Raw genomic sequence first — 20399 nt, 5'->3', positions numbered from 1 at the left:
GTTTTAGCAGTCGATATGGTTTATGTTAAAGGGGAGGAGAGGATGCCATGCTGTTTTCAGGGATTGTTGTAATTAGTAAATTCAAGGTTTAATGTTTTCTGCAATCAGTTCTTCTCTGCATCTTCTACTTTGATGGGCTGCACCTTCCCCACTCATAAGTACGATTCTACAGAATGCTGCTGGGACCTTCAGTGTGATCGAGGCTGGTGAAATGTATTTAAAGGAAATGTGCAGTGATTTGTTCTAATATCCTAGGAGAACTAAATAGATACTTTACCTCTCCAATACCCTCCCTTCTCAGACAGCTCTTTCCTGGCCCCAGGAGCGTCTCAGAGGGATGTGTGTAACTACCAGACACACCAAGAGCCTGCAGGGGCCGGAGCCTGACCTACTAGCCCAGAACTCATACCTGAGTTGTCACAGACTTTTTTGTGTGTGTGTGTGTCTGTCTGTCTGTCCAGGACCAACTTGAACTTTGTCTACTATTGATTTAGTAGCCCAGGGTTTCAGCACCAGAACAGAAAGTTCCAAGGGACATTTGGCTCACAAAACCTGAGGAAATATTTCCTCACATCTTCACATCTAGAAAGTTTCCTAATATCCAAATTAAAGGGAGGAGAAAATTTTCTGGGCTACCCAAAGAGAAGTGACATTTTCACTGTAGGACCCTTCCTACTTCACTGTATGGAGCTCAAGCAAACTCATTGGAATAGGAATCCCTTGCTTCTTCTAATTTAAGTATGCAAAATGTCCATATTAAAGCAGCATGCACTTGGACAGAGAGCAGTCAGAGATCCCTAAGGATCTGAGGTAGACAAGGCTCCCTCCAAACTTCAAGGGCTTTCCAAACTCATGGGCCCAGCTACATGAGAAAAAATGACTCATTGTGGATAAATCAGTCATATACAATGCATAAGGGTTTAGTTTAAATTCTAATTGGGAAATGCAGACTTAAATGTGTCTCAGCATGGAGCCAATTTAGTGGAAAGGGACGATACATCTGCAGTCTTCAATAGGGGATGTGTTATCTCCCCAGTGTCGTCTACGGCCTCGTGAAACTTTACTACAGACCCTTAGTTTCAGACAAATACAGCTAGGCAGTTGGGTGTCCTGGTTATTACTACATGGTGTTATCTCCCATCTATAGAAAAGTAATATGGCATTATTCCAAATACAGACCCCAATTCAGCCAGGAATTTAAGAATGTGCCTAACTTTAAGAATATATATAGCCCCACTGAAATCATGGGATTGCTCACGTTCTTAAAGTCTGGCTTGTGCTTTAGTACCTTTCTGCAGCAGCACTATACCATACAGAGACAAACTAGCTTGAATTTTAGTAAAAGGAAATTTATTTGAAGGGAACAATGACCTTATTTCCTCTCAATGCTGGAATATTTTTCACCTGACTTAAGAAGCCCTCGCCTGGTAGCACAAAACCATGATGTCTGCTCAGCTGTATTGTGTGAAGCTCTGCTGTACTTGAGGATCCGAGTATAGATTTATTATCTTTTAAACTATAATTTACTTTAGAAGTATGTTCCTTTCCCAAATAGCACATTTGTCTGTACAACGTTGCTATAATTTTCTTCTCTTTTAGGAGTATTAAAACTTTTGGCTCAAATTCATTCCTGTATAAATCCAAATAAAATCAATGGCGTTACACTAAGGAAGTATTTGGTTCAATATTATTTTACACATGCCTTAGTATTTTTTAATGTATTCATCTGTCCCAAACCATCTATTACAGAGGTAAAGGCCCCACACATGAGAGAAGGCATTTTGAATTTTTGGCACAATGGATCTTTTGATTGTAAGAGTGAGCTCACATGAATAACCCACTGGTAGAGAAATAATGTATCATCATTCCTTTCAAAGAACTGTAATTACCTATTTTTAAAATCAAAGAGCAGAGGTTGCCATTAAAAAGCTAACACTTAACTGGAGTTACAGCAGAACAGTATCAGAGAGCACAGTATTTCCTAGTCTAAGTTTGTCAAAGAGCAAATAGACAGAGAGAGAGAAGCTGAAAAAGAACAGGAGCATTGTGTTGCATCCCTTACCATTCCTTTGACTGTAAACTCTTCAGGACAGGAAACTCTCTTCCATCATGCCTGTAAAGAGCACCTACCAGCAGCACAGACTTGGTCTTTGTCGTTTACATACAGTAGATACAGTTTATTACTGATCTAGGTAATTATACAGCCTCATCACTGCAGTATCTGAGTGCCTGTTTCTCTTACACCCTCCTATTAGTTGTTTCTGCTACAATACCAGCCCCTTTCTGTTTTGCACGCACACTAAATGCCAGATAGGTGGAAATCATGTACACCTATTTTTTTGGACCAGGTTTTACCCAGTGTGTAACTTATCCAACCACTTTAAGTCACCACTGAATTTGGCCCCAAATGTTTTTTTTTTAAATAAAGGATCCACACTTTCAGGGCCTGATTCTCATTTCAGCTAAGCGGGTGTATAGCTGATAGAAAGGTGTAAAGGGGCTATTGTGTAAATGAGAATCAGAACCCCAATATTTTTCATTGTACCTCATCACCTATAAACCATCTTGTTGGTCTGTCCTAGGCATTTTTCATGCCCCCATCACTGTATTAGCTAGGTGCCAATGGAATCCTTGTAGTGTGATCAATGCAACTGATCAAAAAACTGCTTAAATTTCACATTCCATGGCGACTTGTTACAGCTTCTAACAAATTGTACCATTGATTTTTATCAGACTCTGTCTCTACATCTTATTCTCAGAACCTTTTCTAGTGAATTATACTGATTAGTCTCTTGATCAGTTAAACAATGTGGGCCTGATACACTACTATGTTATTCCAGTTTTACACCAGTCTTGCTGTAGATTTCAGCTGAGTTGTACTAGCATAAAAGTAGAGTACAGAAACAATTGTTATATAGTTTTGGTTCTTTGCTTCATTTATAGATGATGCTTTTAACTAGTTTGTAACCTACTGGGTCTTGCAGTGGCATGTTCCTGTATTTCACTACAAACTATTACAGCATCTTAGTTGCAGATATGCCAAGAGGAATTTTAATATATAACTTGCTTTTACTCTAATCAAATGCGTAATCTATAAAGAAATCTCTCCAAGAATTTTCTCTTTTCTTGCCAGTCGCTCATTATACAGGTTTTCCTCTTATACTCAATTGTGTACATTTGATGTCTGTAAAGAACATCCTGTAAAATATAGAGTGTTCTTTATAAAAAGTAGACACTTCTGCCCATAACCCAGGTGAAATAACTGGATTAATCTCTTTATTTTTTCTGATGGTTTCTTTAGTGCTCTCGTGTATGGTCTGTATTCACAATATCCATTTCTACTTTGAGCCTGGTTTTCAGCCGTATGTTTGTCTAAACTGTACCAGATTAAAAACTAGCTGCTAACCAGATTAGGCCCCCTTTCAAGCAGAACAAATCTATTATCCACTTTCATTTCATTGTCAATATGAATTATGAAAATGGTTGATTAAAATGTACTTTACCTATTTAAAATAGTAATATACAAGAAAAACCCCGGAATGGCCTTTTAATTTACTAATATATTTATTTCACCCAAAAGAGTTAGGCCCTAGATCCAGCTACTGCTTGCATATGGGTGGATGCCTGTGCCTGAACAGAGCCCCACTGACCTCAACAAGACTCTGCATAGGTGCAAGTCATGTGTCACACACAGCTAGTGGCAGGGTCAGAGCCTTAATCTGTGTGCCCCCCATTTATTCCAGTCTTCACTGTATTCTTAATTAGTTATCCCCCATCCTCTTTCAGCAGGTTTTCCAGAGCAGGAAAACCCTTAAGTATTTCATACCTTTCTTTCCCCATTTACACTTCCAGTCTTTACATATCGTTGAACAGCAGAATCTAGAAAGAAGTAAACTTTCTGTCTTGTTTTTGGTGACTCTGCTTGCAGATTTTTCTCCATACTCTTGTATATTTCTCATCGGGAGTGGTATGGAACACTCTGAATCTGTCAATAATAATAAAAGGTCATCTGTGTTCAGAAATATCCAATGTACTTCTTCCTCAAGCTATACTTTGATAGCAGCATGTAATATTATTGACATTACAGTTTTAAATAAGATAGGAGAGAATGGCCATTCCTGTTTAAGACAGTACCTCTGTTCACTTAAAAAGATGTAAGACTCTGAGTGTTCATTAATACTTTAGGTACAGGATTTTTATACGAGACTTTATGTCCCCCAAATTTATGTTCCTTAATGTAAGCATAAATTCAATGCTCAAATTTAGCAAACTCATATGCTTATTATGCACCAACTGATAATGCTGCTAGTGAAATATCCTGCTCCTTAACTTCCTTAACAGGAAATATCCTGTTCCTTAACTTCCCTAACTTCATCAGGTGTGATGAGTGCTGGATAATGTCTGCTATTAGGTTTTAACCCATCTTGATTAGACTGAATTATTAACACAATTTGCACCCCATGCTGCAAATCTACATTCATGCTAGTAGGCCTGATTCACATAAGTAGCTCACATGCATTTATTTGCATGACTAAGGACTACTCACCTAAATAAGGCTATGCAAAGTGCAGACTATCGTTTCCTTTATCCTCGTTTCCAGAATTTAAGCAATATAGCCAATGTTATAACCAATTGTTAGCAAATATGCAGATCTATAATTCTCACACACAAGTTTGACCCAGTTTGGTTTCTGTGTTACATTAGAGTTATCTGAGCCTTACATATTGCCCTTTGCAACCTGCTTTAATGTTTGATTTTCCTAATGATTTTCAGTCACTTTGGAAAATCTATCCAAATTTTAGATCTACCTCTAGATCTATCTATCTATCTATTTTTAATTCTCCAGTGAAGTAGCCTATACTTTGAGATTTTTCCTTTTTTAACATCTTATTGCTTCTGTGGTTTCTCCAGTGGTATCTCAATCTTCTCAAAGAAGGTTTGGTAGGACTGATGATGTGATTGTTTAGGATCTTATAGTATCTCAGTAAAATTGTACTTGTTTTATTTGGTCAGTAATCACATTTCCCTTTTATAGTCAATTCTTGCCTTGTACAGGCAGGCTAAAACAGGAATTTATCTCAAATGGTGGAAATCCTGCAGGATTACTCTTTTTTCTAGGTATTTATGCCTTGTGCATCACCACGGAATCAGAGTGCTTAAGATCCATCCTTATGAGATCTCCACCAGCTGTTTTGTGAGATTTTGGCAAAAACAGAACCAGAAATTCCAATCTGCTGTGGTGGATTTTAATTTGAAAATCACTGAAAGCGGGTTAGACTCCACATTCTGGGTTTGGGCCACATCTAGAATAAACTTGATTTTTTGGTTTCTTTCTTTGGTCTGTATAAACCATTTCCCTTTCTTTATACAAGTCTCACAGGCATGATGCTGAAAAGGGGATTCTAGTTCCCTAAAATCATAACTTTTTCTCATCTTTTCAGTATCTCCATTTAGTGAATAGGACTCTCATCTTGCTCAGGATCAATTCCTGCCTCTTGCACCAAAGCCAATTAGCCAGGCTTAGTACAGGGAGTGTCACTGGAGTGGGAAGGAAGAAATCTACCTCTACAAGCTTCTCAGCATCCATTATTGCAGCCCTGAGTCTGCAATATCTCTTTACAGGGTGAGGGGTAGAGGCTGGTGGATCTCTGTAAGCACAGGATCCACAACCCCTATACCACACGTACCCCAGCCTGCCCACAGCCTTGCCAGCAACTCACTTGTATTGATCCCCTATAAAGGAACTCTACAGGGTACAAGGAGGCAGACATCCTGGCAATGTCCACATCAGCTCTACTGCCCTCTGCAACTGAGAAGAAAAGGGTAAGATGTACGTCTCACTGCAGGGGGCCACCTGCAACATTGCAGTCCCTAGGAGGCAGCCAAGCCTCGTGAGACATATGAAAATGAGAAAAATTCAGATAATCAGCTTTTTAAAGTTATTTTAAGGTAAAGCCCATTTAAAAAAATGTTTCAGTTAATTTAACAATTAGTTTAAATTAACCAATTTAATATTTACGTATAAACAGCTTTGAAGTTGTTGGAGTTTCAGTGGTTTCCAATGAATCCTGAATCCCTTTTAGGCCTAACTTTGCCTCTTGAGATTGTCAAGATGGTAGCTTCTTGCTTGACCGCTCACTATTCACTCACCTTCCTTTTATTCATATGCTTTTCATAGAACACTGCAGTTTCCCTTAACGTTTTTTTCCCTCACTGGGATAGCCTCATAAGACCTCTAAAGAGCCAACAAAGAGACCACACACTCTTACTCCAAGATACACCTGCTGTCTGGATGCATTTGCTGTATGTTTGTATAGCTCCTACCACAATGGAGTCCCAGCTCCTAGGGGCTACCACATTACTAAAATAGCAGGAAATGTCATTCAGCAATCACAATCTCCATTTATTTTACAGCTTCCTAAAATAACCAATGAATGTTACTGAAAACCATCAGCGTGAGTACCTGTTACAGGGGGAGACCCAAATGCCCGTTCCCACAGTTAGTGTTAGCCCTAGGTGGTTTAAAATTAATACTGTAGACTGGTTTGAATGAGGAGTATATATGTCTCTGTTGGACAGAAATGAACATAGACAGAGTGGTGCCAGACTAGGAGTATCTTGACATATGTGGAGTACACCATAGTTGTACTGACTTGCTCATGGTACTTGATCATTTAAGTCAACTGTTGAGGTAACTCACAGTGACAGACATAGTCATAAGAAATTACATCTTAAATGCAACACGGTTGGAGAGGCTTCTTTAAAAGCTGCAGGAATTATTTCAAACCCTACATGCTACAAGTTAGACCATTCTCATTTAAACACTATCACCTTGGATACCATATTGTAAACAAACATTTCCTTGCCCATATTGCCAGAGAAAATATCTTAAATTCTTAAAAATGAAAGAATTTTAAAAATCCAGTTTTTTCTCAGTATTTATGCTTTGCTTTTTAGCATTTCCTTCATTTTGAACAATGAACAATTTTTGCTGAAACTTTCAGAAAAATTCAGGCTGAGGCAGAGAGCAAGTCTAAAAATTTTTAGCCTAAATGGTTAGGGTTTGACAAAGTTATCAGCAACTGAAAACAGGTGCTTACCATGGAAAGTGTCAGGCAATCTTAGCTTTAGGTGGCACTACCAGATCCATTTATAACTGATCATTAAACTCCTAAGAGAGCCTCTAGGATGCTGTAATATAATCAGATTAAAGAGACAATCAGCATTGTTTAATATTTATCCAATGCATCAGTGTCCATGGTGAGAGAAAGAACTGTGTGAAGGCAAGCTAAACAGAGTCAGGACTGTTTCACTGTGGATCTTTCCACCTTAATGAAAAGCATGATGAAGAGGAGTATAGATCATCACTAAGGCTAAGATTTTGCCATAGATATTTTAGTAAAAGTCACGGATAGTTCATGGGCAATAAAGAAAAATTCACAGAAGCCGTGACCTATCCCTGACTTTTACTAAAAATATCCATGATAAAATGGGAAGGGACTAGGCAGCTGTGGGTGGCTAGGAGCTCTGGGGCCCCCACCACCCGTGGGGACTCAGAGCTCCAGGGTCCCCATGACTCCCCGCACGGCTGCTGGAGGCTCTGGGGACCCCCTGCCACCGGGAGACCCCCTGTCCCTGTGGCCAGCAGTTCCCCTGCCTCCATGGTCCCCCTGCCGCCACGGCTGGGGAGCCGCGGGGGTCCCCCTGCCCTGCTGTGATGGGTGGGGAGCTGCGGGGTACCCCCCCTGCCTGTGGCAGCTGGGGAGCTGCGGGGTACCCCTGCTGCCCATGAGGGCTGGGAGCTTGGGAGACCACTGCCTCAGGTGGAGGTGGTACCTCACAGCAGGGCTGGAGTCATGGAGGCCTTTGGAAGTCACTTCTGTGACCTCTGTGACAGAATCATAGAATATCAGGCTTGGAAGGGACCTCAGGAGGTCATCCAGTCCAACCCCCTGCTCAAAGCAGGACCGATCCCCAACTAAATCATCCCAGCCAGGGCTTTGTCAAGCCTGACCTTAAAAACTTCTAAGGAAGGAGATTCCACCACCTCCCTAGGTAACGCATTCTAGTGCTTCACCACCCTCCTAGTGAAAACATTTTTCCTAATATCCAACCTAAACCTCCCCCACTGCAACTTGAGACCATTACTCCTCGTTCTGTCATCTGCTACCACTGAGAACAGTCTAGATCCATCCTCTTTGGAACACCCTTTCAGGTAGTTGAAAGCAGCTATCAAATCCCCCCTCCTTCTTCTCTTCCGCAGACTAAAATCATAGCCTTAATCATCATCTCAGGCACACAGCAGCTAGCCTACTGGTTTCACATTATCAGAGCAGGGCCACAGTGATGATATCAGACCCATCATATAAGAGAGACTATACAAGACAACATGGGCTATGGCAAGGAGGTTATTCTAAATGCTGTTCATGCTGTGCAGCTGCAGGAAGCGCAAGCATCACAAAGGAAGTTCTTACTTGCCCCTTATCCATGGAGATCTTGTGCCTGAGGTACAGACAAACACAAAACAGTCAGAGACCCCTAAACCCGGCCAGGGGAGGGAGTTCTGACAGACCAGCAGATCAATCATAACGGACGTTAATAACTCAACCTCGGTTGGGCTTTTGCCAAACAGATGGCAGCTCCTCACAGAAAGGTTCACCTTTAATTAGTAATATGGCATTATTAAAAACGCTTACTGCAACCGGATATTTGCTATTCAGATGGCATGGGCATAAAAACCATGAACATCTTGGGCCTGATTCGGCACTCACACTGGCATAAATCAGGGGTCTCTCTGCTGTTAATGGAGTTACACTCGTGGAAACAAAGGGAGAGTCAGACTCTCTCTCTCTGGGAAAGTTGGGTAATTTGGCCACAGCTGACCGGATGAGAATCCCACCACAGGGGAGATGTAGGTGATAATGTAAAGCAAGCGGAGCCAGCTCTGGCACCTGTGCCAAACCTCCCAACCACCCTAGCAGAAGGGGCATGTGACGGGAGACAGAGGGCATGTCAGAGGCAGAAAGGAAAGGGGAGAGGGCAGAGCAGAAGGCAGCTCTGCTACATTCACAACTGGTATATGGTCCCTTGGGAACCAGAGTAAGCTGTCATAAATTACAGGAGCACCTAAACTATTCTAACTTGGGTTGAGGCCAGGGCTGGGGCATCTCGAGACTCAAGGAGCCATAACTGGCTCCCTGATGGCCCCAGTCTCTTCCGCACTGAGACCTGCTCAGCACAGGAGAATATCTGGCTTTTGAATCCCATTTTGACTAAACATTGAGTGGCACAGGACATATGTCTAGAAATAAATTGCATTGAAGTTGACAGCTACAGAAAAAACCCTAAAATAATGGCAGCTAAACCATCCAAACTGCTGCTGACCTCTGTGAAAGCATGAGGTACAAAATATAATGTTGGTAAAACCAGCCAGATCTTGAATCCTGCCAGGATTCAATTCATCCCAATATTTACCAGTCAGGATGATCCTGGAAGGGTACAGGCAATGCCTGGAAGCCAATGGGCTTCTAAGAGAAAGGTATCCACTCCAACGCAGCACCACACTCTCCAAGAGGTACAATCTCTCCAAAAGGGATAAGAGACTCGGCAAAGCAGAATAAATCTGCAGCAGGCTGAAAATCCAGCCTGGAGAGCTATGACCTGTTTGGCTATCAGACTCCAGCCATCTCCAGAGTGTGACCCAGTGACAACACAATTAACAAGAGTCAGACCGTAGACTATGGAGAACAACTGAGGGAGCCCCTGCACCCACACAGAATTGGAGTGTTCTGCTACCTGTCAAGATGATTACAATTGTTTCAGAAAGAACTTTATGCAGTTTCTCCTCCAGCAAGAGGAGAGAGATGAGCAAGAACCTTTGAGTCTCTGCTAAACAAAGCACCTGTTGTAATGAACTGTCAAGTATCAAAATCACAGATTCATATTAAGGGCGTATTTGAATTATTGCAAGTTATTTGTTTACATGCTTGTTTCCAAGATGTAATAGGGCATTTAAAGATAGATTCCCAGAACTGTGATCACACAACTGCATACATTATTTTAATTTGAGTTCATACAGTTATAGTAACGTCCATGCAACACTGACCTAAGCAAGATGCAAATGGATATCTGATTTGGGGATAAGAGATTCTATGTCATGCTCCCATCGTTAAAGTTTAGAGCAGAGAAATAATGAGCTTGATTTAGGCAACAACTAAGCCAAAGATATTGTCACTTCCCCTCCATCCTGATGGCTGCCGTGTTGGCATATGGTGCAGAGCAATTAGTTAACATTTATGTAGTGCTGTGAGCATATCAAGTGCTAAGTATTATTTTTCACCCCTCCCTGTCACTGACAGATAACGTATCGTAACTTGTCTCTATTTCCCTTTGACAGAGCACAATGCTCTTGCAGTGTCACCTATCTGGCCATGTTAGCACACATCTGCCACAAAATATCAAACATAAGTGCTGGAACACTGATGGTGATATTTCACATTTGTATAATACCTTCCACCTACAGACTTCCAAACACTTAAAAACATCAATGAAGCCTTACAACCCCCTCTGAGATGTATAGTAGGTATTATCCAAATTTTATAGAGAAGGAAACTTAGACACACACTGGATAAGTGGCTTGTCCAAAATCAAAGAGTGAATCAGGAGCAGAGCGAACAACAGAATTCAGGTGTCCTGACTTCCAACCCCATGTTTTAAACACTAGCCCACCCTTGTCTGTAGGCCACCCATGTCTCTGTAGCATGTGTTCTGTTGCCAGAATAGCCCCAGTCAGATTCCACATATCTCTAAGTTCTCCCTCTCTTTGTTTGGCTGGTACATTTAAAACAAAATAAAACAATGAAGTGTTTTAAAAACACAAACTAATCCATGACTAGGGCTCCTAGGCACTACGGTCACACAATACATAAATAATAACAGAAGAACTGTAAGACCTGGGTGTTAAATCGTCATGTGAGTGGGGTTCCCAGCCAGTCATGACATATAGAAAAAATACACAGGCTGAACAAAGCATTACCTTCCTCTGTGGCAAGACAGTTTTCAACATGCTCCCTTTCCCGGTCAGCCTGGTTGGATACAGCACTGCCATTTTTCGTCCTTCGAAGGACACTCAAAGCTCGATTTATTTTTTTAAAAGACCTGGTTCTTATAGTGGAACGTTCGAAGGGCCTACCTGCAACAGACAGAGAAAAATAAATAGAATGCAGCGGCTTTGGGTTGTACAACCTACAGAACCACGTCATTTCTGTAACCCCAGCTATGCGCAGGGGAGGCAGAGGCAGTGGTGGCAGTGACCCCAGGGCTGCTGTAGCTTCTCCCTCCCCTCCTCACTGCATATGGCTTTCCTTATGTTGTATCTGGCCCCAAATGGAGTTTCGGGCCTGAGAATTCATTAACTTTAATTTGAAGTATTGCTATCCTGCACCCCAGAATCTTTAACTCCATCTGTTTAGCCATCCATAAACGCAACATTGATTTCCAGGGGTATTGGCCTGTGAACAGCACTATTCAAAGCCAAAGCCATACCAAGGATTGGCTAGTGGAAAATGCCTGTAAGGTGAAGGGCTAGTGCCACAACAAATGAGCTGAGTATGTTCCTCCAGCCTACAGGAGAGAAACTGGAGGCTCTTGCTACGTCTGCTATAGAAGCAGCACATGGCACTGCTGCAAAGCCATCATGGTGGCCCCTCCAGCCCCCCACCCCAACAGTGCCTAATATTTTAATGGCTAAAATTAGAAGTGTCAGGAATGCTAGCCACACGGCATTCCATCCTCCTGATTAGCAATAATAATTAGGGAGGAGAGAAACCAAAAAGGGTCCTAATTCTAAAGCAGGCAAAAGAACTTTTTAAAAAGGTTTTTAAAATTGGGTAAAAATAATGATATGAAGGAGGAGAGGAAAAAAGAGCAAAAGGGACTTGCAAGACAGTACAAAGGTATAATAACTGAAATACAGACTCTCCTGATTTCTACAGAGTCATAGGTATGCATGGCACTTCTTACTCTGTATCTTTCAGTATGATATGCGTACTGTGCATCACCATCTAGTGGTACAAAACTCCCCCAATCAGATTTAACTCCCCCCTCCGGCCCAACCAAAACAGCAGGGTTCAATTCAACGATGAAGGTCTTTGATTCTGGTGCTCTCTCCCCACCTTTCTGTCTGCCTGCCCACTCCACGTTCTCAAGACCAAAGCGTTGGTTTTGGATTCCTAATTCAACTCAGTTTAAATTTTACCTTTGTAGCCTTGCGTCCGTTCTCCCAAGACAAACTCCTTTTGGCTCCCATGCCCCCACAAATACTAGTTCTACCTGTACTCTACTCTTCTTTTCACTGGCTATACTCCTTGATGGTTACTTTCGGCCATACTGCATTTTTCCAATATGCTACACTCACTGGGGTTTGGCAGGGCAGGGTAGTGGAGGAAGAAATAGGGAAAGATTTATTGGTGTGGTTAGTTCATTACTGTGGTTCGTTTTAGCAATGCCAGCTCCTCTGAGCTTCATCATCTTGGAATGTTGGCAAACACTCCCCCAAGGTCATGGGTTCATTTCCCTGGGAACATTTTATACCCACAAAACATTGGTTCATTTCAAGATATTGCTGAATGCATTTTTCACCTTAAATATATTGGTTTATTGGGAGCGTGCCTTAAAAAGACAAATACAAAAGAGTTATTACAGAAACCAAACAGGTTTCTCTGCTCTCTGACATTTTTAAAGCTTTCGGCAAAGTTAATTTCAGAGAGAGGCCCCCTGGCCTCAGAGACTATCCTAGTTAGTTCTTACTTCTGTTTTGGTTGCTTCTACTGGGGTCCCCAGACCTGCTCCCTGACTGGTTGTCTTCTGAGGCAGGGCTGAAGGCTGGATTAACTAGGCCTGGCTCATCCGTCATTAAGGCTATCGCTGCAGCTGCGGAGAGCTCTGGGCCAAGAGCCGCTACGGTTAAAGTGGCACTACAGTCTGGAGAGTCATCTTGTGAACGTCTCTTTCGTTCCTTGGTAAGGCCATAATGGGATGCTCCTTTACATCTAAGGCAAAGGGAAAGGATATGTTAGTAAAAGTTGCATTTAAAATATTACCTGCTTACGATGAGTGTCTGACATTGACGAATGATTAACAGTACCAAGAGTAATGATTGCAATTAAATCTTTTTCTTGATCTATGAAATACAGACACCAAACAATGTGGGAAAATGTCAGCCCAGTCGAGGTTTCACAGAATTAAAAGAAATTGAATAGATGCCACTGAATAATTAGCTAAATTATTATTTTAATTGAGAAATCTACTTCAATAGACAATTAGATAGATACAGCCTGTTGGTAGCTGTAGTTCTGTTGGGCACAAATGCAAGACACAGGCATAGCAGGTGATTGATCAAATCAAAGACCGGAATCCATAATCTGTCCTTTGTGTGCAATTAATGAAAGAGACCAGTGTGAGGCTTGAAAGCTTGTTTGTCTCAGCTTATGTTTGTGAAAGAAAAAGCCACATACACAGTAGCTTTGTGAGCGCCTCACCATGACAAATATTCTCTGTCAGAGGAGCTGTCACTCTGTTAGCGTAAAAAGAAAAGGAGGACTTGTGGCACCTTAGAGACTAACAAATTTATTTGAGCATAAGCTTTCGTGAGCTACAGCTCACTTCATTGGATGCATTCAGTGGAAAATACAGTGGGGAGATTTATATACACAGAGAACATGAAACAATGGGTGTTACCATACACACTGTAACGAGAGTGATCAGGTAAGGTGAGCTATTACCAGCAGGAAAGCGGGGGGGGTGGAAGGGGGGCAGGGAAAACCTTTCGTAGTGATAATCAAGGTGGGCCATTTCCAGCAGTTGACAAGAACGTCTGAGGAACAGTGGGGGGGGGGGGGGGTAATAAACATGGGGAAATAGTTTTACTTTGTGTAATGACCCATCCACTCCCAGTCTTTATTCAAGCCTAAGTTAATTGTATCCAGTTTGCAAATTAATTCCAATTCAGCAGTCTTTCGTTGGAGTCTGTTTTTGAAGTTTTTTTGTTGAAGAATTGCCACTTTTAGGTCTGTAATCGAGTGACCAAAGAGATTGAAGTGTTCTCTTACTGGTTTTTGAATGTTATAATTCTTGACGTCTGATTTGTGTCCATTTATTCTTTTACATAGAGACTGTCCAGTTTGGCCAATGTACATAGATTCATAGATAACTAAGGTCAAAAGGGACCATTATGATCTAGTCTGACCTCCTGCACAACGCAGGCCACAGAATTTCACCCACCCACTCCTGCAATAAACCTCTCACCTATGTCTGAGCTACTGAAGTCCTCAAATCGTGGTTTAAAGACTTCAAGGAGCAGAGAATCCTCCAGCAAGTGACCCGTGCCCCATGCTACAGAGGAAGTCGAAAAACCTCCAGGGCCTCTTCCAATCTTCCCTGGAGGAAAATTCCTTCCCGACCCCAAATATGGCGATCAACTAAACCCTGAGCATATGGGCAAGATTCACCAGCCAGATACTACAGAAAATTCTTTCCTGGGTAACTCAGATCCCACCCCATCTAACATCCCATCACAGGCCATTAGGCCTATTTACCACGAATATTTAATTACCAAACCATGTTATCCCATCATACCATCTCCTCCATAAACTTATCGAGTTTAATCTTAAAGCCAAATAGATCTTTTGCCCCCACTGCTTCCCTTGGAAGGCTATTCCAAAACTTCACTCCTCTGATGGTTAGAAACCTTCGTCTAATTTCAAGTCTAAACTTCCTGGTGGCCAGTTTACATCCATTTGTTCTTGTGTCCACATTGGTACTGAGCTTAAATAATTCCTCTCCCTCTCTGGTATTTATCCCTCTGATATATTTATAGGGAGCAATCATATCTCCCCTCAACCTTCTTTTAGTTAGGCTAAACAAGCCAAGCTCCTTGAGTCTCCTTTCATAAGACAAGTTTTCCATTCCTCGGACCATCCCAGTAGCCCTTCTCTGTACCTTTTCCAGTTTGAATTCATCCTTCTTAAACATGGGAGACCAGAACTGCACACAGCGGGGCATTGCTGGCACATGATGACATATATCACATTGGTAGATCTGCAAGTGAACGAGCCTCTCATAGTGTGGCCGATGTGATTAGGCCCTATGATGGTGTCCCCTGAATAGATATATGGACACAGTTGGCAATGGGCTTTGTTGCAAGGATAGGTTCCTGGGTTTGTGGTTCTGTTGTGTGGTTGCTGGTGAGTATTTGCTTCAGTTTGGGGGGCTGTCTCTAAGCAAGGACTGGCCTGTCTCCCAAGATCTGTGAGAGTGATGAGTCGTCCTTCAGGATAGGTTGTAGATCCTTGATGATGTGTTGGAGAGGTTTTAGTTGGGGGCTGAAGGTGATGGCTAGTGGCGTTCTGTTATTTTCTTTGTTGGGCCTGTCCTGTATTAGGTAACTTCTGGGTACTCTTCTGGCTCTGTCAATCTGTTTCTTCACTTCAGCAGGTGGGTATTGTAGTTGTAAGAATGCTTGATAGAGATCTTGTTTGTCTCTGTCTGAGGGGTTGGAGCAAATGCGGTTGTATCGTAGAGCTTGGCTGTAGACAATGGATTGAGTGATGTGGTCTGGATGAAAGCTGGAGACATGTAGGTAGGCATAGCGCTCAGTAGGTTTCCGGTATAGGGTGGTGTTCATGTGACCATCGCTTATTAGCACTGTAGTGTCCAGGAAGTGGATCTCTTGTGTGGACTGGTCCAGGTGGAGGTTGACGGTGGGATGGAAATTGTTGAAATCATGGTGGAATTCCTCAAGGGCTTCTTTTCCATGGGTCCAGATGATGAAGATGTCATCAGTGTAGCGCAAGTAGAGTAGGGGCATTAGGGGACGAGAGCTGAGGAAGCGTTGTTCTAAGTCAGCCATAAAAATGTTGGCATATTGTGGGGCCATGCGGGTACCCATAGCAGTGCCGCTGATTTGAAGGTATACATTGTCCCCAAATGTGAAATAGTTATGGGTGAGGACAAAGTCACAAAGTTCAGCTACCAGGTTTGCTGTGACATTATCAGGGATACTGTTCCTGACGGCTTGTAGTCCATCTTTGTGTGGAATGTTAGTGTAAAGGGCTTCTACATCCATAGTGGCTAGGATGGTGTTTTCAGGAAGATCACTGATGGATTGTAGTTTCCTCAGGAAGTCAGTGGTGTCTCAAAGACAGCTAGGAGTGCTGGTATGAGTAGGGCCTGAGGAGGGAGTCTGCATAGCCAGACAATCCTGCTGTCAGGGTGCCAATGCCTGACATGATGGGGCGTCCAGGATTTCCAGGTTTATGGTTCTTGGGTAGCAGATAGTATACCCCTGGTCAGCGTTCCAGGGGTGTGTCTGTGTGGATTTGTTCTTGTGCTTTTTCAGGGAGTTTCTTGAGCAAATGGTGCAGTTTCTTTTGGTAACCCTCAGTGGGTAATGGCTTGTAGAAAGTGGTGTTGGAGAGCGGCCTAGCAGCCTCTTGTTCATATTCCGACCCATGCATGATGACGACAGCACCTCCTTTGTCAACCTTTTTGATTATGATGTCAGAGTTGTTTCTGAGGCTGTGGATGGCACTGTGTTCTGCACAATGATTATCACTACAAAAGGTTTTTCCTCCCCCGCTCTCCTGCTGGTAATAGCTCACCTTACCTGATCACTCTCGTTACAGTGTGTATGGTAACACCCATTGTTTCATGTTCTCTGTATATATAAATTTCCCCACTGTATTTTCCACTGAATGCATCCGATGAAGTGAGCTGTAGCTCACGAAAGCTTATGCTCAAATAAATTTGTTAGTCTCTAAGGTGCCACAAGTCCTCCTTTTCTTTTCGCGGATACAGACTAACACGACCGCTACTCTGAAATCTGTTAGCGTAGCAGGACCTCTCTGTCCACAGAAGACATCTCTCCCTCCCCTTTTTCCTTTTAAACCTCTTCCTTGAGAGCAACTGCTTCAATCCTGGGCTAGCACTATTGATGAACCAGAACTTCAGATATAAATACCCCTGAATATGGGTGTATTCAACAATGGAATGTCAGATCCAGACCCAGCTAGCTTGAACCCACTTCACAGTAACACAGACACAGTTTAACACCTTTAGAGCGAAAAATTCAACGGTGGCATTGTAGGAGATAAAAAAACAACTCTTTTAAATTTAAATAAACTTATTTCAGAGCCCATTGTCTGTGTGTGATTTATCCTATATGACAGGACTGGGACCACACACACACAGTTGCTTTCAAAACTCCTAGGACTGCCTGAAGAAAGAAGGGTTCTGTGCTCCTACTGATTCCATATTTAATCAGAATCACGCACTAACCACAAAACCATGGGGGTTTAAGGGAACAACGCCTGTCACTTTTCTCCAGTGTCATTTCTACCCCATCACTGCAGCCATCACAAACATATTCACTGTAATGAATTCTGCTTTTTAATCATTGCCTAATGAGCTTGCCCTACTTACTGTTACTATTATATCTTCCTCATGGCTAAGGTTAACTGATGACTTTCATATAAATGCCCTCTAGGATGCAATCACAGAAATAGCTGCATAAGCCCTTAGGGACACAAAGCCTTTAGTAATATGTGGTGCACGCACAGAGGATAATACATAATACATACAGTACATGATGCTGGTGGAGCATGCATCAGGAAAACTGTAACACATGGAACAGAGGCTCATGAAATGGCTTATGAAGATATTTTTGGGCATGTAGGAGAGTGTAGATGGGAGGTAGACAAGTTATAGAACTTGGTGTGTTCATTTCAGAACCGTATTTTAATTCAGCTTACTGTTAATTACAGCAGTGGTGTTTTTAAGAGAGAGAATTAAAAATGGTTCCTGTAATACTAAATCATGTTTTATCCCCATTGTCGTGACACTGGTTCTGACATTAATTCCCTTTTGGGTAGAGAGCTGCCTCAGCTTATAAATACTCATGAGAGCTGAGCGACAAACGACAACTTGCCTTAGTATCTAACCAACTTGTGTACATTTCAGAGTTTGGCTCTTAACACCTGCGGCAGAGGCCAGTTTCAAAGCTTTCTCTCAAACAGAAGGAGAAGGGGTAGAAGAAAAACTCTCCTCTGGGACAGTGGCCTGGTTAAGTATTTTAAAGAGCCAGCAAAAAGTAAGTGTCCCCTGAAGGTCTTCAGATCTTGGGGGATGCTTATTCCAAAACAGGGCTCACAACAAAACCAGCAAAATAAAAAGTACCTATGTGTGTAAGAACTCCTCTCAGGGAGTGGAGAGCTTTCCTCACTGCTGCAGCCCCTTCTAGCAAACTGGCCTTTTCCCTATGTGCTCTGGAAACTGGGTGCAGCTATCCTGTCTTATGCCCTAAAGGTCCTGAGGGAGGTCCTCTAAGTCCTTGCTTCCCACCACCCAGACAGACATTGCCTTCTTTAGTTAGGGGGAACTGTGAATGGAGAACCAGGACCATGAGGGACCCCCTTTTGCGTCCTGAAAGGTCTGCATCACAAGTACAGATATCTGGAAAATGGAAATCCTTTCCTGCAAAAAAAAAAAAAAAGTCACGTACTGAGTGCACCCTTGTCTCTCTGGCCCCGGAGTACAGGGCAGGCTGAGAGCCAGGGAAGCAGCAAATCAGAGTGCTCAGCCTCAGCTGCTCTCCTGGAAAGCTTCTGTTCATTTAGTTTTCAGCCAAGCAGAAATTTAGAAGACCATTCCAGGCAGAAGCCAGGGACCCATCATGCCAATATCCCCAATGGATTTTGTTTTTCTTTTCTTTTTTCCAAAATGGAAGTTTTCCTATGGAAATTTTTGGTTTTGCAGAAAAGGCATTTTTTGTCAGAAAATCATTGCAATTAAAAATTCCCAACCAGCTCTGCTCACGACAACAAACCAGTCACAAGTTATTTGTGCAGGAAATAAAACATATGTGGAGAATTTGGAATAACCAATTTCAAAATGTTGCAATTGCCCAGTGAACATTCCACAATCAAACAAACAAAATGTTTGTTCTGAATTATTTGCCCATCTCTGATTACTATCTTCCTACCGCATGGACATGTTGAGCGGGTTCAGGATTTAATAGCAGAGAATGCTATGTAAATATTTATTATTACTACAGAAGGTATTTGTAACATGCTGCTGTTACCCTTCATGCACTAATACCCTTCTGCCTCAGCTAGAGTGAACTTTATTGGAGAGTAGACTATGCGTCAGATCACTGCCCCAACCTGGCCTAGCAGGAAACAATCAGTGGACTCAGGGCCAGATTTATACCTTACGTGCCCCTAGGCACAGCATCTTCAGTGTCCCCCCTGCCTACAGTTGACCTTTGTGTTTTCTGTAAAAAATGAAACGAAAAGAAATATAAACACAGCCTCCCCAGGAAGGAATGAGACCCTCAACCATGCACGGTGCTCCCAGCCCAGGGCTCAGCCCACCCGCCGCAGGCAAGGCACAATGGAGGGGACTGTACCTCTCCCCATGGAGAGTGGTCCCTGGGTGTCTTCCATCCCTCCCACAGCCCAACACGGCAGCCGCGCTCTGGCTCTGCCTGTGCAAGTGAATGGGGCACCGGCCATGCCCTTGCCTCTCCCTCCCTGGCATGGGGTAGAGGCCATGGGACAGATGAGATTAGGAAGGGCTGGGACATTCCCAGCACCTTCAGCAGCTGCTCTGCCCAGCTGCGGCTCAGAGAGCCCTCTGAGGTGGGCTGACTCGGACCCTCACCCTGCTCCAGCCCTACAGGTCGTGCCAGGAGCCCAGCCGCCCGCAGGGGAGCTTTACGTATTAACCATTTAACTTTTAACCCACTTTTAACATATAGGTGCCCCTAGAATACCAGCGCCCTTAGGCATGTGCCTACTGTACCTAATTGGAAATCCGGCCCTGAGTGTGCTCCAGCCCTTGAGCTTCTGAGAGATGTTTCTCTGCAATGCACAGCACCTATCACTGTACATTCACTGAAGATATTAAGTTCTCTGCTCTTTTAAAGAGTAAGTACACTACAGCTCATTAACTTAACTGGGATAAACACACCCTCCCCTTCAAACACAGCCCTGGATTGGTTTATAGTAAAAATAAAACAAGTTTGTTAACAAATGGACATAGTTAAGTGATACTAAGTAAAAGAGATAAAGGTAGACATGGTAACAAGCAAATTAAAGTGAAAACAAGCATCTAAAAAGACTAAACATAATCTGTCAAGATACAGTCTTTGTTCAAGATGGTTTCTCTCATCCCCAGTATTCTTTCCAGCTTTCCATCACCGAGATCAAATCGCTTGGTTTCTTTTTCCTAAGGTGAAAAAAAACGAGGGAGTCTCTCTCTCTCTTTCTCTGTGTTCCTTATATCCCCAAAGGGATGTCTTTGTCTTTCTTACAAATCAGGAACACCTCCTGGGGATTTAGTCT

The 20399-nt window shown here is 42.7% G+C and overlaps 1 protein-coding gene across 5 annotated transcripts in view; it reads right to left on the bottom strand.

Annotated features, from left to right (window-relative positions):
* LNX1 (ligand of numb-protein X 1) overlaps positions 1-20399 on the bottom strand; it is a 190323-nt gene that overhangs the window by 40896 nt on the left and 129028 nt on the right. For 4 of the 5 annotated variants that reach the window (XM_027833221.3, XM_043544363.1, XM_043544365.1 and 1 more), the window contains 3 exons: positions 12808-13049; positions 11036-11191; positions 3827-3985 (listed from right to left, as the gene is read on the bottom strand). In XM_027833221.3, coding sequence (XP_027689022.1) covers positions 3827-3985; positions 11036-11191; positions 12808-13049 — 557 coding nt within the window. The remainder of the gene's footprint in view (positions 1-3826; positions 3986-11035; positions 11192-12807; positions 13050-20399) is intronic. The other variant, XM_037897773.2, reaches the window with a different exon arrangement.

The sequence above is a fragment of the Chelonia mydas genome, chromosome 4 (assembly GCF_015237465.2).
Source record: "Chelonia mydas isolate rCheMyd1 chromosome 4, rCheMyd1.pri.v2, whole genome shotgun sequence".
NCBI lineage: Eukaryota > Metazoa > Chordata > Testudines > Cheloniidae > Chelonia > Chelonia mydas.
The sequence above is the reverse complement of the archived record's forward strand: the minus strand, read 5'-3'. Positions and strand labels throughout refer to the sequence as shown.